The sequence below is a fragment of the Brienomyrus brachyistius genome, chromosome 15, assembly GCF_023856365.1.
Source record: "Brienomyrus brachyistius isolate T26 chromosome 15, BBRACH_0.4, whole genome shotgun sequence".
Classification (NCBI taxonomy): Eukaryota; Metazoa; Chordata; class Actinopteri; order Osteoglossiformes; family Mormyridae; genus Brienomyrus; species Brienomyrus brachyistius.
In genome coordinates, this window is record NC_064547.1 from 4186954 (window position 1) to 4201803 (window position 14850).

General features: G+C 48.9%; 1 protein-coding gene across 1 annotated transcript; it reads left to right on the forward strand.

Moving 5' to 3' along the window:
- Positions 1–1711: 1711 nt before the first annotated feature.
- lpxn (leupaxin) lies at positions 1712–9877 on the forward strand. The gene is made up of 9 exons (XM_048977431.1): positions 1712–2096; positions 3724–3833; positions 3946–4007; positions 4450–4549; positions 5107–5394; positions 5803–5976; positions 8257–8338; positions 8452–8600; positions 9344–9877. The coding sequence occupies exons 1-9, from the start codon at positions 2084–2086 to the stop codon at positions 9608–9610; spliced, it is 1245 nt and encodes a 414-aa protein (XP_048833388.1). The 5' UTR covers positions 1712–2083; the 3' UTR covers positions 9611–9877.
- Positions 9878–14850: the final 4973 nt, after the last annotated feature.

The window sequence follows — 14850 nt, forward strand, 5'->3', positions numbered from 1 at the left end:
CTGCCTTTACACACACATGAGTTTTAATAACATCCCATTCTTAATATATAGGCTTTTATATGGAGTTGGCCCACCCTCTGCAGCTATAACAGCTTCAGCTCCTCTGGGAAGGCTGTCCACAAGGTTTAGGAGTGTGTTGATGGGACTTTTTGACCATTCTTCCATATAGAGCATTTGTGAGGTCAGGCACTGATGTTGGACAGGAAGGCCTGGCTTTCAGTCTCCGCACTGATTCATCCCAAAGGTGTTCTGTCGGCTTGAGGTCAGGGCTCTGTGCAGGCCAGTCAAGTTCCTCCACACCAGACTTACTCATCCATGTCCTTATGGACCTTGCTTTGTGCACTGGTGTGCAGTCATGTTGGAACAGGAAGGGGCCATCCCCAATCTGTTCCCACAAAGCTAGGAGCATGAATTTGTCCAAAATGGCTTAGAATGCTGCAGCATTAAGAGTTCCTTTCACTGGAACTAAGGGGCCAAGCCCAACCCCTAAAAAAACAACCCCACACCATAATCCCCCTTCCACCAAACTTTACACTTGGCACAATGCAGTCAGCCAAGTACTGCTCTCCTACTTGGCTGACTGTGAAAACCCAGACTCATCCATCTGATTGCCAGACAGAGAACCGTGATTCATCATTCCAGAGAAGACATCTCCACTGCTCTAGAGTGCAGTGGCAGTGTGCTTTACACCACTGCATTTGGCGCTTTGCATTGCACTTGGTGATGTAAGGCTTGGATGCAGCTGCTTGGCCATGGACATCCATCCCATGAAGTTCTCTATGCACTGTTCTTGAGGTAATCTGAAGGCCACACAAAGATTGGAGGTATGTAGCTATTGACTCTGAAGACCGTTGGCGACTTCTCCACACTTTGCGCCCCAGCATGCGTTGTCCCCGCTCTGTGATCTTATGTGACCTACCACTTCATGGCTGAGTTACTGTTGTTCCCAATTGCTTCCACTTTGTTATAATACTACTAACAATTGACTGTGGAATATTTAGTAGCGAGGAAATTTCTCAAACGGACTTATTGCACAGGTGGCGTCCTATCACGGTACCATGCTTGAATTCACTGAGCTCCTTAAATATGTGTGTGTGTGTGTGTATGGTGGCTGAAGCACTTACAGGACTGGAAGGGGGGCTTTTGATAACGGATGTTATATTAGGTTTGTTAGCAATATGGACACACTGTGGTGACCCCAGAACATCTCCTGCATGAAGATCCTGAAGCACAGGTGCTTGATGTGAAATGACCTAGAGCGGCGCTTCCCAATCCGGTCCTTCGGAGACCCCCAGACAGTCCATGTTTTTGCTCCTACTGGGAGCTGGAAGGGAGCAAAAACATGGATCATCTGTGGGTCCCTGAGGGTCGGGTTGGGAAACGCTGCTGTACTGAAATATGGGTATAGATAAATGAAGCAGGGGGCAGTTTGGTGATCAGTACTGTTGCTTCACACCTCTGGAACCAGGGTTCAAGTCTCCACCTTGGACTCGTGTATATGGAGTTTGTCTGCTTCCTCCAGGTGGTCTTGTTTCCCCCCCCCATAGTCCAAAAACACGCTGATTTTAATCGAAGTTACCAAACTGTCCACAGGTGTGAATGACGTGTGCCTTGCAATTGGTTGCCCCCCATCCTGCATTATTTCCTGCCTTGTGCCTGTAACTTCTAAGATGGACTCTGCATAGGACAAGCAGGTACAGCAAAAGGATGGGTGGGTAAAGAGGAAATAAAAGAATCATTTTAAGGTTTGTTTGTGCCTGGAAGAGAAGGACATAAGGCAGAGGACATCCTGGCTGAGATGGCAGTCGGTCACAGGGCACACCCACAAAAGGGGGCATCGAGAGAGACAAATTCAACCAGCCACATGAGCTTGAAGATTGGAAGGTGACCTGTACAAACAGGGCTAGAACATTCACAGCCTGAATGTTTAAATTTTCAAAGGAAGTTGTACTTTCGGTTTGATGTGAGATTACTGCCATCGTCACAGTAACTGTCAGCAAATCAGTTTCTAGACTTGCAAACACATCATCAAGGCTGAAGCGCATTTCTTTCTAAAAGTCAGCGAGACAGCGAGGTGGCAAAGATGGATGAGCTTGGTGAGTTTCTTCAAATGTCTCCTTTTAACAAATCATTTTATATAAATAAAAAAAAACATCTAGGTTCATTTGTCTTTTCAGCTTGCAGACAGGTTACAGTATTGTTTAAAGACAGTTACCGTTTTTATGTAATGCCCTTTTCACTGCTGCTATGTGGTAAATGCAGTGATGCAGTGTAAAACACTATGAGAAGCTTGGTGTAAAAATAATCTTTATAGATACATTAACCGTGATATCAGTTTACCGTTATCAGTAAATTGTTACAGAATCGGCAGCTCTAAGCTGTCTTTGAGTAATGGAAGGCATTTAGTCATCTGTGTCAGAATCTCACTTCTGCTGCATGAGCCGTGGCTACGGGTTGTTTCCTCAGGAAGCAAAAATAAACCAGAACAGAGTTTTACAGAGCAGGCACCTTGCAGTGAAAACGGAAAGGAGGGGGGGGGTGTCTTAGGTGATGTATGTGCTGCAGACTGAGTACGATCAAAAGTGAGCAGGGTGGCATTCCAGTACCTTTCCAGCATGCAGACCCAGCTATACAGCACAGGGTAAATTCATTCTAATCCTGCGTGGAAAATCTATGCTTGTACTGGAAGCAGTAACCATGGACTGTCAGTCTGACCACCAAGAATGGAGGAATCAGCAAACACGTCAGCCAGCAAAAACTCCGCTATGACTCAAGTATATAAAGAAATACATTTGTTTGTTTGTTGGTATTTTTTAACCAGGGAGACCTTCAGAGGTTGAAAGTTTAGGTCTAGAAAGTACAAATCCAGACCAGGATTTTGTTTTAACCAATCAGTTGAGTAATCTGTGACTCTTTACGCTTCACTGGTTGGGTGAAACAAAATCCTGGTCTGGATTTGTACTTTCTGGACCTGAACTTTTCACCTCTGGAGACCGCTTTTATAAAATGACCCTGGCCAGAACAGTGGTGTGATAGCAGAAAACATAAACATACAATAAAACAAATTTAAATATTAAAACAGTGCATTTAAAAACAATGACATGAACTTAATTCAGGTCTTAAAACCCTTATCAACATAAACTTAAACGCATCCAATGTGAGGTTTTGGATTCGTTTGGGGCATATTCAATGCAACCAAATCAGCAAACATACAACTGGCCTCGGCAAACGTGATGGGAACTTTGGGAACTAGCAGACGCAAACGATCGCTGGAGCCCAGGGAGTTAGTACCAACATTGGGCACATTGGGAATGTTCAGGTAGACAGTTAAATAAGGAGGCAAGGAACCAATCATGCCTTAAAATAGACAAAGAAGTTGCCTATGCAACCGACTTGATTAATAATGAGAGCACGGTGCACCTGCAGAATGGGGGCCTTGCAATAGACACAGCGAGGAGAGAAGAGGTTCCTGTAGTCCTTCTGGCAATAGGCCCCCCCTCCCTCTCGATGGGTCAGAAAACACAGCTAATGGTACATCACTACTGCACAGGATGTCCCTCTAGTCCAGTGCCCTATTTGGAAAGTAGAACCTGAACCTAAGCCGTGGTTTCAAATAAAGAACAGAGAACAAGTTTCTTCATTATTGGTTATTAACCATGATGCGTGTTTATGAATAATCGTGTATGTAAAATGTCATTCGGAGCACTGGGTACAATTTCACAGATTTCCTTCTGGAGGAACTGGCGCAGACGACTTCCCATGATGCAGATGCTGTTCCTCAGGCTAATGTGGGAGTAACTGGGACAGGCGAAGCAACCAGTAAGCCTGGGCAGGTAAACCGAGATCACGCTATTCGGTGCTGCATTCAGGGGGGAGATGGTGCTTCATTTGGGACGATCGAGTAGATGCTAGTGGACAGAACCCTCTGTGTGTCCTTATCTGCAGATCACTCCGGTGTACTCCACCAAGCTGCCAGCCAGGGATACATCCAGCGTCCACGTCTACAGGTACGGAATCTACAGCTGGGGGGGAATCTCACCCATGCAGTGCCCGGTGTGGAGGCAGCTTTGTGGGATGGTCTCTCAATCAGCCAATAGCAGTGGGTCTCCAGGACCGGAGTTAAGAATCACTGCTTTGTTAATGGCCTATTGAGGGGTCATCCTAAAAACCCACCCCCACATCAGCCCTCCATGTGTCAGATTCCCCAGCCCTGTTTGGGGGGGGTTTCTGTTTTCCGGGCCCTTCCTCTTCTCCCACCTCCCGGTATCTCCACCCCCCCATATTCACAGACTTCACCCCCAACTCTCTGACCAAACATCGGCTCATTCAGCATTCGTTTCAACCACTGCCGAATTTCAGCTTCACCAAGACCTTAACTTCAGCTCACCCCCCCTATTTCATCCTTAACTGACCTCCTACTGTCTTCTGCACCTTCCCCCTGTATGCCAGCCAAATCCCAGACCCGGTGGAGACCACGCTGTTGAGTCCCAGCTCGGCCACAAGGGAACTGGACTCCATTATGCAGCACCTTCTGGGCCTGGAACAAGGGGTGATGTTTATATTTTTATTAGTGGTTCAATCAATTAAAAATAATTAAGCCAGTTAATCAGAATAACACACCATGATTAATCATAATCACAAGTTTAAAATGATAGTATTTGCTTGTATTTTTTGGAAGATGAAACAAATACATGTGTTGTCTTGGAACAAGGAAATGCATGACAAACCAGTAAGAGGAATCACATGTTTTTTTAATAACATCTTGGTTTTGATAACTGAAACCGTTCAGTTGTATGGTTCCAAATTCTGCGGCCTCATTGGATATTAGCGCTTGGATTTTCAGCCTTTGCTCGACTGGCCAACAGAGGGAGCTCTTAGCTCCAGCTTTCCTTAGGTTAACAATTAAACGCCTGTTTCGGGGCATCGGACTTAATTTGCAGTATGTGTGTCCGTCGTTCCGGGTTTCTTAGTAAAGCCTGAATTACAGTCATCCATCGTTTAATTATGTTGCCCTACAGCTGCAGCCAGGAAATGGCTTATGTTTGCAAACAGGGTTTGCATTCCGTCCCAGGCTGGAAAGATTTCTCGGCTCTTTCTTGTCCGTAGCTCTGCGATTCTCCCACAACCTCGGCACCATCCCCGCTCATTCCAAAATCGGGACAGGAGGGGGAGAAGAAGGAGAGGAAGGAGGTGGATGAGGGACAAGCGAAGGGAGGAAAGGACAGTGCATTGGGCACCTGTGACAATGCGTCCAAGGAGGAGGTCAAACCCAGCAAAGCTGCTGCCTCCATAGATGATCTCCTAGGCAGTCTGGCTTCCGACATGGAGAAGATGGGAGTGCAGACCTCAGCCAAGGGCCATTGTGCCTCCTGTGGGAAGTGCATTGTGGGAAAGGTGCACCACTATTACTGTCCAGAACTTTGATACTTTGTTGTCAATATCTATCAAATGTGGTTTTGGTTTAGTTCCAAACCGTAAATACAGGAGAACATCACAAGACACATAGGAGAAACACTTTGCAGTACAATATATGCAAAACCTAGCAAACACAGCAGAAATAACAATTGCACAGAAAAGACAGTTCAGACATCTTAAGATGACAGATTAAAATGATAAATTGCCTTGGTAACATTTACAATGCAGCATATGTACAGGATACGAATGTGAAAGGAGAGATTGTATGATTTTGGTCATTATTCACAAAGAATGATTACTTCTTCTCTTTCCTTATATTGAAACTTGTCTGTAATCTGTCTATCTTCAATTTGCCCCCACGCTCTGCTGCCCCCTGCTGTCCTGCAGTTCATCACGGCCCTGGGGCAGGTGTGGCACCCGGAGCACTTTGTCTGCCTGATCTGTAGGGTGGAGCTGGGCACCACCGGCTATTTCGAGAGGGAGGGGGAGGCCTATTGCCAGAAGGACTACCAGAACCTCTTCTCTCCTCGCTGTGGCTATTGCAAGGCTCCCATTCTGCAGGTGCACCTTGCTTTCATTATTAATCAAGTCGGTTACTTAGCAACGTTTATCCAGAATTCTCCACAATTACATAGTACAATGTCTCCCAAACCAGTCCCCGGGGTCCCCTAGACAGTTCACATTTTGGCTCCCTCTTAGCTCCCAGCATATCTGTACCAGGTATCTAATGAAGCGTCATGAACCATTTTCTGTATTTTCTGACCCCACTATAAGGTGCTCTTGGTGGGGCGTGCTTCATGCCCTATTTTTAACAGAGAGCACCATCTAGTGGTGACAGAAAAATACAGCAAATGGTTCATGAAGCTTCATTTGGCCATCACGGGATTTCAGCGTTCTTAATTGTGTGGGAGCTGGGAAGGAGCAAAAACGTGGACTGTCAGGGGGCCCCCCCAAGGGCTGCATTGTGAAGCACTGATATAGTATAATGTAAGTCCTTTACAGCAGCTTTTTGGTTAAAAATATGTTTGCTTAATACTTTGCAGCTTTCCGGCCTGTATGATTCACCCCGTCTACATTCAGTCTCATAACTATGTTACATACTTATTTTATATTTTCTTAATTTGTATAATTTCACAAAAATTAGACATATACTGAACTAATTTAAAACACATTTCTTATGAAATCAGTTGAACTCACTGGAGTGCAGTTTGGGGAAACATGACACATTTTTACAAATATGTGTGGAGAGGAAGCCTTAATTAAAGAAAGCAGAAGCCATTTTCCAAGCCCAAGACGGTGAACAAACACCCCCCCCCCCCATTTAAAGAGAAGATGACTGCATTCTTCCTCTGCGACATGTTACAGAGAGGCTCAAAGTCCTCGCACAGGCATTTTAATCTGTAACTCGGGCATTTAATTAAAAATAAATGTAAAATAATTAATAACACAAAACCAAGACTCCACATATGGGCTTGAATGGAAATTTTGTTTTGCGTTTCCTTCTTAAGTATGCATGGTGCAAATCCAGAGCCGCCTGGGCAGGCAGCTGTGCTGGACTTTGTTTGCCTTAATTTAACGCTTTGAATGTGGTTACAAACCAGTGTTCTTCAACACAATCCAAATGGCAGGAACTATTTGAAATTTAATTTATCAAAAATTACATCCATCTTTTATTATTGTTAGGTTTGTGGCAGATGTTTTAACTCACCCGTCTCTTATTCTGAAAAGTCTTGCAGAGGACTGGAGCCTGTCCTAGGCGGCGCAGGGCTGGGGTACACCCAGGACAGCATGCCAGGCCATCACAGGGCTGGGGTACACCCAGGACAGCATGCCAGGCCATCACAGGGCACGGGGCTGGGGTACACCCAAGACAGCATGCCAGGCCATCACAGGGCACGGGGCTGGGGTACACCCAGGACAGCATGCCAGGCCATCACAGGGCTGGGGTTCACCCAGGACAGCATGCCAGGCCATCACAGGGCGCACACACACACACACACACACACACACACACACACACACACACACAATGGGCAATTTAGAGACACCAGTTAGACCGGCTACATTTCTTTGGATTGTGGGAGGAAGCTGGAGAGGCAGGATACACAACCCAAACATTGATTTATGTTTATGTGTAGAATCTATGCCGTTGGTACAGCATCGTAGATATAGAGTCACCGCACAGCCTGTGCCGTAGCCTGACACGCACCTCCCAGTAAATATCCGGCTTACCACTGGAGGTGTGACACCCACTGTGCACCATGTCTAGGGTTGCCACACGTCCAGGTTTCCCCAGACATGCCCTCTCTTTGGGGCAGACGTCTGGGCGTCTGGATGTTAAGAAAATCCTGAGTTTGTCCGGGTTTAGCACTGCAACCCGCATGACCCAGTGCTGCAGGTTACAGTGCAGTACCAAGTGAAGGAAAAGGCACCAGTTTCAATGTACGGCAGCCGATCAGTATCGTCACGCAGCGTTTGCACGTTTACTTTAAAACATAAACGATATGGGCATCCCTATATGTTTTCGGAAGTGACATCACTTAAACATTTATATTTGTGACATTCTGTGAGTGACATTTTTGTCCCATTTGTGCCACCTCTGATTTAAATAGATTACAGATCTACAAAATAACTGTTGTGGGTGACATGCAGGTGCTGCGGTTAACACTGTTGGCTCACACCTCTTGGCCCAGGGTTTGAGTCTCCGCCATTGTTCTGTGCGTGTGGAGGTTGTTCTCCCTGCGTTTGCCCTTCCTAGACCTTGAGTTTATAGCATTTCCTTCACCACTCTGTGCCCTGCTGCTTTGATAACTTTTCAGTACGACCCCAATCTCTCCCCAGAACATCCTGACAGCCATGAACCAATCCTGGCACCCTGAGCACTTCTTCTGCGCTGAATGTGGAACGGTGTTTGGTTCTGAGGGTAAGTCCCAGAAGGAACCTGGTGTAGCTTTGATGCTGAGGGCCCTGTATCCTGTATTCATCGCCATGTTTCAAAATAAAAGTCCCCCTGCTCACAGTCTGCTGCTGTTGCAGGGTACATGGAGCGTGAGGGCAAGCCTTACTGCAGCAAAGACTTTTACCGTCTCTTCGCGCCCAAATGCTCTGGCTGCGGAGAGCCAGTGCAGGAGAACTACCTGTCTGCGGCCAACGGGACCTGGCACCCGCAGTGCTTCGTCTGTGCTGTATGTCGCCCTTCTGCCCGGACCGGCGTGAGGGCCATCTGTACCATATGTGTGCCACAAACAGGCCATCCTTACACACAAAGCCAGGGGGCGCTCATGAGCAGCGTTCGTTGTCCTTATGAAGGGGTGTTGCATTGGTAATAGGTATAATTATGGATTGGAGGGTTTTTCCTGGAGGACAGACTGTAAGATCTGTCACAGAAACAAAGCGTCACCACATTCTAGATGCAAAGCGGATTATTTTAACCTTACCCCGCCCCCCCCACAAAACATGCCCCCTCCCCATTCTTCTCTCCTCCTTATCCCACCATACCTCCTCCTGTTCTAGCATCAACATAGACAGTCACAATAGACTCGGAGCAGTTACCGCGGACAGGGGCACTGAAAATAGGGGGGATAAGTGGGAGGCGTCCTCCCCCCCTTTCCCAAAAAATAAGTAAACAAATCGAGAGCGCGCCCCTTATCTTTCATTATGAATCTATACGCCAATTTGCTTCACATGCAGAGCCCATGGACGAAACGTATACCTAATGAACGTTGTAGTTCTGTATCTATCAGACATTTCATCATACGGATCTGTTATGTTGTTTTTTGTGATACTATACTCTAAACACTGTATTATTCAAAAATTGTTTTAGAATCTTTCGTACACAGCATCCATTACAATGTGACTATGGCATGAGTATTTGCGATGACTGTTGCGATAAGCAATGTGCCCTGAAATTGCCCCCCCCCCCCCTCAGGACTGCCTGACCCCCTTTTCGGATGGCTGCTTCATGGAGCTGGACGGCCGCCCCCTCTGCATGCTGCACTATCACTCGCGGCAGGGCACGCTGTGCGGAGGCTGCGGCGCCCCCATTTCAGGCCGCTGCATCGCTGCACTCGACCGCAAGTTCCACCCGGAGCACTTCGTCTGCGCCTTCTGCCTGCGGCAGCTCGCCCAGGGGGTGTTCAAAGAGCAGGCAGGCAAACCGTACTGTGCCACCTGCCACAGCAAACTGTTTCTTTGATGGTGATGGAGACAGCACCCCCTGGTGGTCAGTCACATGATCACAATGTTCCCTGCTCACAGCTCAGCTAGCGCATGCATGGTGCAGGCAGTCAGCCATGACAGGGCCTCATCTTCAGGTGCTCCTCAATTCACCGAATGTTCGCCGCCTAGCTAGAAGTTACATGCGTTACAGATTCTGCTGCAGTCCCGATGACGCCTTGTGTCAAGCTTTAAATCTTCACTTCTATTTTTGTTACTTTTTCTGGTGAATAAAAAGGAGCCGTGGCATGTTGTGTGGATGGTCCTTTGGAACGAGGCTCGTAATTATCACAGACGGTGCAATGAATGCACCCTGTCTAACAGCACGAGAAACCGGGCTGCGGTTAAAAAGAAGCGTGAAAAGAATCTCTCACCTCACCCTCCTTTGAGACTCACGCAATCACAGCTGAGAGTGAAGCTCTGCAGGATCAGAGCCTATGGAGCATTTCAGGGAGGTTAAAGGTCAAGCTCAAGGGTCCAACAGCACGATCATTCTGGATTTGAACTAGCAACCTTCTGATCTCGCCTAACCCACGGAGCCACACGCCTCCTGTAGTCGGGGTTCTGAGTAGCAGAGGCTGCAGACGCCCTGCTGTTACCGCATATGTGCACAGGGTCTGTAAACCCCCAGAATGTTGCGCTTGCCAGCACAAACACCTTCGGGTGAGTGGGGTGGCTGAAGCAGGGTCCCTGCTGCCTCAGATTTCGCTGCGCCCCAGATCCTCTGTTTATTGTAGACGTGCGCCAGGCCCTGTCCGGCCAGCTCGCACCCACTCAATGTTTTCTCTCCTGCTTCCTCAATCCCACCCCCCAGATCCCCATCTTCCCCGTCCGATCTGGCTGAGCAGCACTTCTGTTCAAGTCTGCCCCCCCCACTCCCATCACTACACTTAGTTTCTCTTTTTTTATGTCCTGCACTGCCCCACCATCTCCGTCCCCCTCTGTGAGACCTGTAGTACAAGTGGGCTAGCTAGTGTGTGTGTGTGTGTGTGTGTGTGTGTTGGGGGTCAGGGGGGACCATGAAGACTGCGAAAGTGAGAGGAGAGCAGGGGGCTGTTTGGGTTATCGGGACCCGGGAATAAATCATCTTGTCAGCGCTGCATTCAGAGCCCCCCCTCCCTGCCACCGGTCTTGCCTGTTCCCTAACTTGATGCAGGTCCATGACGCAGCCCCTTACAGTGCAGTACTGTGGGCTTTATTGCCCAGCTCTCATGAAGGTGGGGTCCCGTGCAAGGCAGTGCAGGCTGGGGCTCAGCTGAAACAAATCACGCCCCCCCACCCGTCACGCCGCCCGCAGAGGTCACCCCCAGATTACTCTCATTAGGTGATTAAGTTTACGGCTTTGGGGGGAATCACTCGGATTCAGGCTTAATCTTGACATTGAACCCCCCCCATGAAGTTGCTGAACTTATGGGTCTTCCTATAAAATCCAGAAACTGATGTGATGGGAGAAAGAGGTTATTGAGAGGAAGAGGATGGTTATTATGAGGAAGGGGGTGGTTATTACGAGGAAGAGGATGGTTATTGAGAGGAAGAGGATGGTTATTATGAGGAAGGGGATGGTTATTACGAGGAAGAGGATGGTTATTGAGAGGAAGAGGGTGGTTATTATGAGGAAGAGGGTGGTTATTATGAGGAAGAGGATAGCGCAAACAGACTCAGGATGATGGAGAGATGGAGGAGAGAGTGAGGGAGAGGGGGAGGGAGAGGGGGAGGGGAGTGCTGGGTAATGGGAGAGCATCTGTGGCCATTCAGAGGGCCGATGAACCGCAGCCAAGCACACGGACTCCTGGGCCTTAACTCAGGTGACATTTACTGCGCTGTAACAGGCTAATGGGAACCAGGGGGGCCAACCCTGTGTGTGTGTGTGTGGAGGGGGGGGGGACATAACCCCATCATGACACTGAAACCCAATCCCACTCTGGGGCTTGTTGGCGACCCCCCGCTCACCTCTGAGGGACTCAGGGACGGCTCCGTGATCATGGCGAAAGTCACTTAGCGGTCAGCAGGGCCTCTCGCTGTGCCTTGGGGGCCCGACACCATGGCAAGATGTTACAGGCAGTTACAGCAACGTGACAAAGCCATCAATTACAGCCACCTCTCCTGGCGGGGTGCTGGGGAGAGCAGCTCCTGGATAATGACACACACACATGTGCGCACACACACAGCCAAATGTAAAACGCAGAAAAGAGGTGGCAAAGCCATTACCAGATGTCAGCGGGTCTCCCCTAAAACACATACACACTCGTGCACAGATAGAAGCCACAGAGAGCTGTGAACCACCCTCGTGCTTATGTGTGTGTGCTAAGCCAAGCGTCATGCATATGTGTAAGCAGGGCTGTGCAAGTGACTCACGTTCAGGGGAGTGACACACTGCAGGCCAGGGAGGGAGGAGCATGACAGAGTAGGGCAGAAAGGCAGAATCACAGCCCTGACTTCACGGAAAGCGCTGCCACCAATTGGCTGCAAATTAACCAGTAAATAACGGGCTTGTTTACCGATGACAGCTTGGGGGGCTTCCCTGCGCAATTCTGACGGCTCTTGCCCATAACCGAAAGCGAGAAAAGTTTGGAGTCCGTGCAGTGCCTTATTTCAACATGCCCCTCAGAAGATGCCACCCTGGGCGATTGCCCATCTCGCCCTTTGCCAGGATCCACACAGAAGCAATTTAGAGGCAGAGGAGAGGGTGGAGTGAAATAATATGAGGAAGAGAACCTGAGACAGCCAATGACGTTTGCAGAGGTGCTACACTAGATCTTCTAGCTATAAAGCAACAGAGCCTCCTTTGAGGGCAGAGCAGGGAGTGAAGGGCCGGGTGGCTGTGCGGGGCAGGTGCGGGTTTGAGGGACAAGCCCAGCGTGGGACGGCCTCCGGCTGTGGTGCTTGTGAACATTCAAGCAACAAGTGGGGGGCTGTTGAAGAAAATATTCCAGAGATGATCTCCAGGGGAAATCTCAAAATATGCATCCAAGGGGAAATGAGGAGCCAGCATAATTACAGGTGCAAAGCAGAGCAGGTCTCGCTCACTGTTCAGCTCAGTGCACGCGAGTTCAGAGGGCACATATATACCTGCTCAATGATCCTCTGTATCGAACCAGCAAATCGAGGAGCAAGTTTCCAAAAATCACTCAGTGCATTTTTTGTTGTTTTTTGAGGTGAGACCACCAATCGGGTTCACTCATCATGTGTTACAGTTTTGGGAACCACAACTCACTCATCCCTGTTGTAATCCAACAAAGAACTTTCGTTAACTTTAGAAAAATTCACCAGGTCCACAGGAATCTTCTCGAAAACGTTTTTTGCAATTTTGCTCTTCACATCTCTGCATGCTGAAAAATTCAGCCGCTCCATGTTCTCCACCTGCAGAACATCACACATTCATGACGACAGTGTGGCGAGAGCGATTTCAGAAGGACCTCTGCGTCTGTCGAGTCCAGAGAAGAACCTCCACATGCACGGTGCCTTTAGCCCCCCCCCCAGGTACCAATGTCCTCTTTAAGCAGGAGAGGAAAATGGCAACTTCAGCACACATCTAATTACCCCTCACTAATACACACGATGACTTTGAGGACAGAAATTAATTTGTTTTCCCCCGCTGCTCGCTGAGAATGTTCCTTTTCCTTCTCTGTTTTCTTTGGCAGAGTGCTGGCAGCGTCCAGGTATCACGGCGGATTAATGACCACGGTCTCCACACTCCAAGACTTCCTGTTGTCCTTGGCAAAGTGCTCCCTGCCCCCCCCTCCCCATCCCCCTCCCCATTAGCTCACCAGCGCTCTCATTCCGATAGAAAACGCGGCAAATGTCTTCCCTTCCCACACCGGCTCTGTGCTACAGATTATCCTACATTATGTTTGCTCCTGCCTGCCTGTTTATGTTCACCTTGTACCTTCAGTGTTAATCACATTGTACTTGTGCCTGGTGTCGCGCCTGGAGGCTCCACAGATGATGGCAAAGAGGTGAGGCTTCTCGGGAAGGAAGTGTCTGTCCATCGGCAGGCAGCTGGCTCCCGTTACCCGAGATCCTGCTTTGATGGACCTTAAAATGCACCACAAACGCATTTGTAAGGAAAGCAGAAAGGCGGGCGACTCTGCTCAGGGTTAGAGTTGAGGGGTTGGTGGTTGTGTCAGAGGAGGCCTCTTGTAAGTTCCCTCCAAGAGGTTCTCCAAAGAACCCCCCCCCCCCCCCCCCAATGTAATCCTCCCTCTCACACTGTCCCGCTCCACAGGCCGTCCTCTCAGACCCACTCTACCCTACCCTACTCATCTGGCAGCATTGTTGTGCACTGTCTGCAGACGGGGTGGGGTATGGGGGGGGGGGGGTGATTTAGGATTAGACAGGTAACCTCTGAGAGTAGGGGCGAACTGGTCGCCCTATACACCAGGGGTCGGTGGAGGGTTTGTGGTTTGTTGGGGGTGGGGGGGATAGCACTGAGTTATAGTGGTCTGAAATCCCTGGGAGGGCGGGGCTCCTAGATTTGTGTCCATGTGAGTTTGGTTTAGAAAACAATCCCCCTCCCCAATGAAATGAGAAAGGCCTGTAAGCCGTTTCATTGGCTACAGCGCGGCTCTTCTCAGGGAGGCTGACAGGCGTCTGACCTTCCAACGGCCTGGCAGGTTCGTCTTGCATCATCCAGATGAAAAGGACGCCGGTGTTTTGTAAGACATCCATCATTCTCATCCGGCAGGAACCCAACACCGTGGAACTGGGCTCTGAGCCACGAGGGTCTGCGTGGAGCAAAGGGTTTCTCCCGTCCCGGCCGGGGACAAGGTGCGAGAGCAGCACCGTGCTTGGTGGTGAAACGTGGGCGTGAGAGAGACGAGGAGACGAATCCGGTACGCTCCGCTTCATCCCGGTCCAGACCTGCTCAACATTATCTTTTATGTATTTTGGATCAAGGTTTGTACAAAATCATGATTTGAAGCTTGTGTCTGTTTGGATGCCTTTCTGTGAATAAACATGCAGACTGTTCTACATGCCCTCCTGTGTGTGAATCTGTCCATATCTGTGCTCACCTGTTTAAACATGCATTTGTGTTGTTTCAAGCGATGGCCTTTCGTGTACATCTATCAATTTGTACTTATGCATGTGCGTTTCCTGTACGTGTATTTGAACATATCCCTACATGTGTCTGAGGAGATATCGAACATGGGGGTAGCTTTGGGGATGAATCGGGATTCGGGATCTGAAGTGTGTTCATTTGTACAGGCTCTGTGGGCCGAG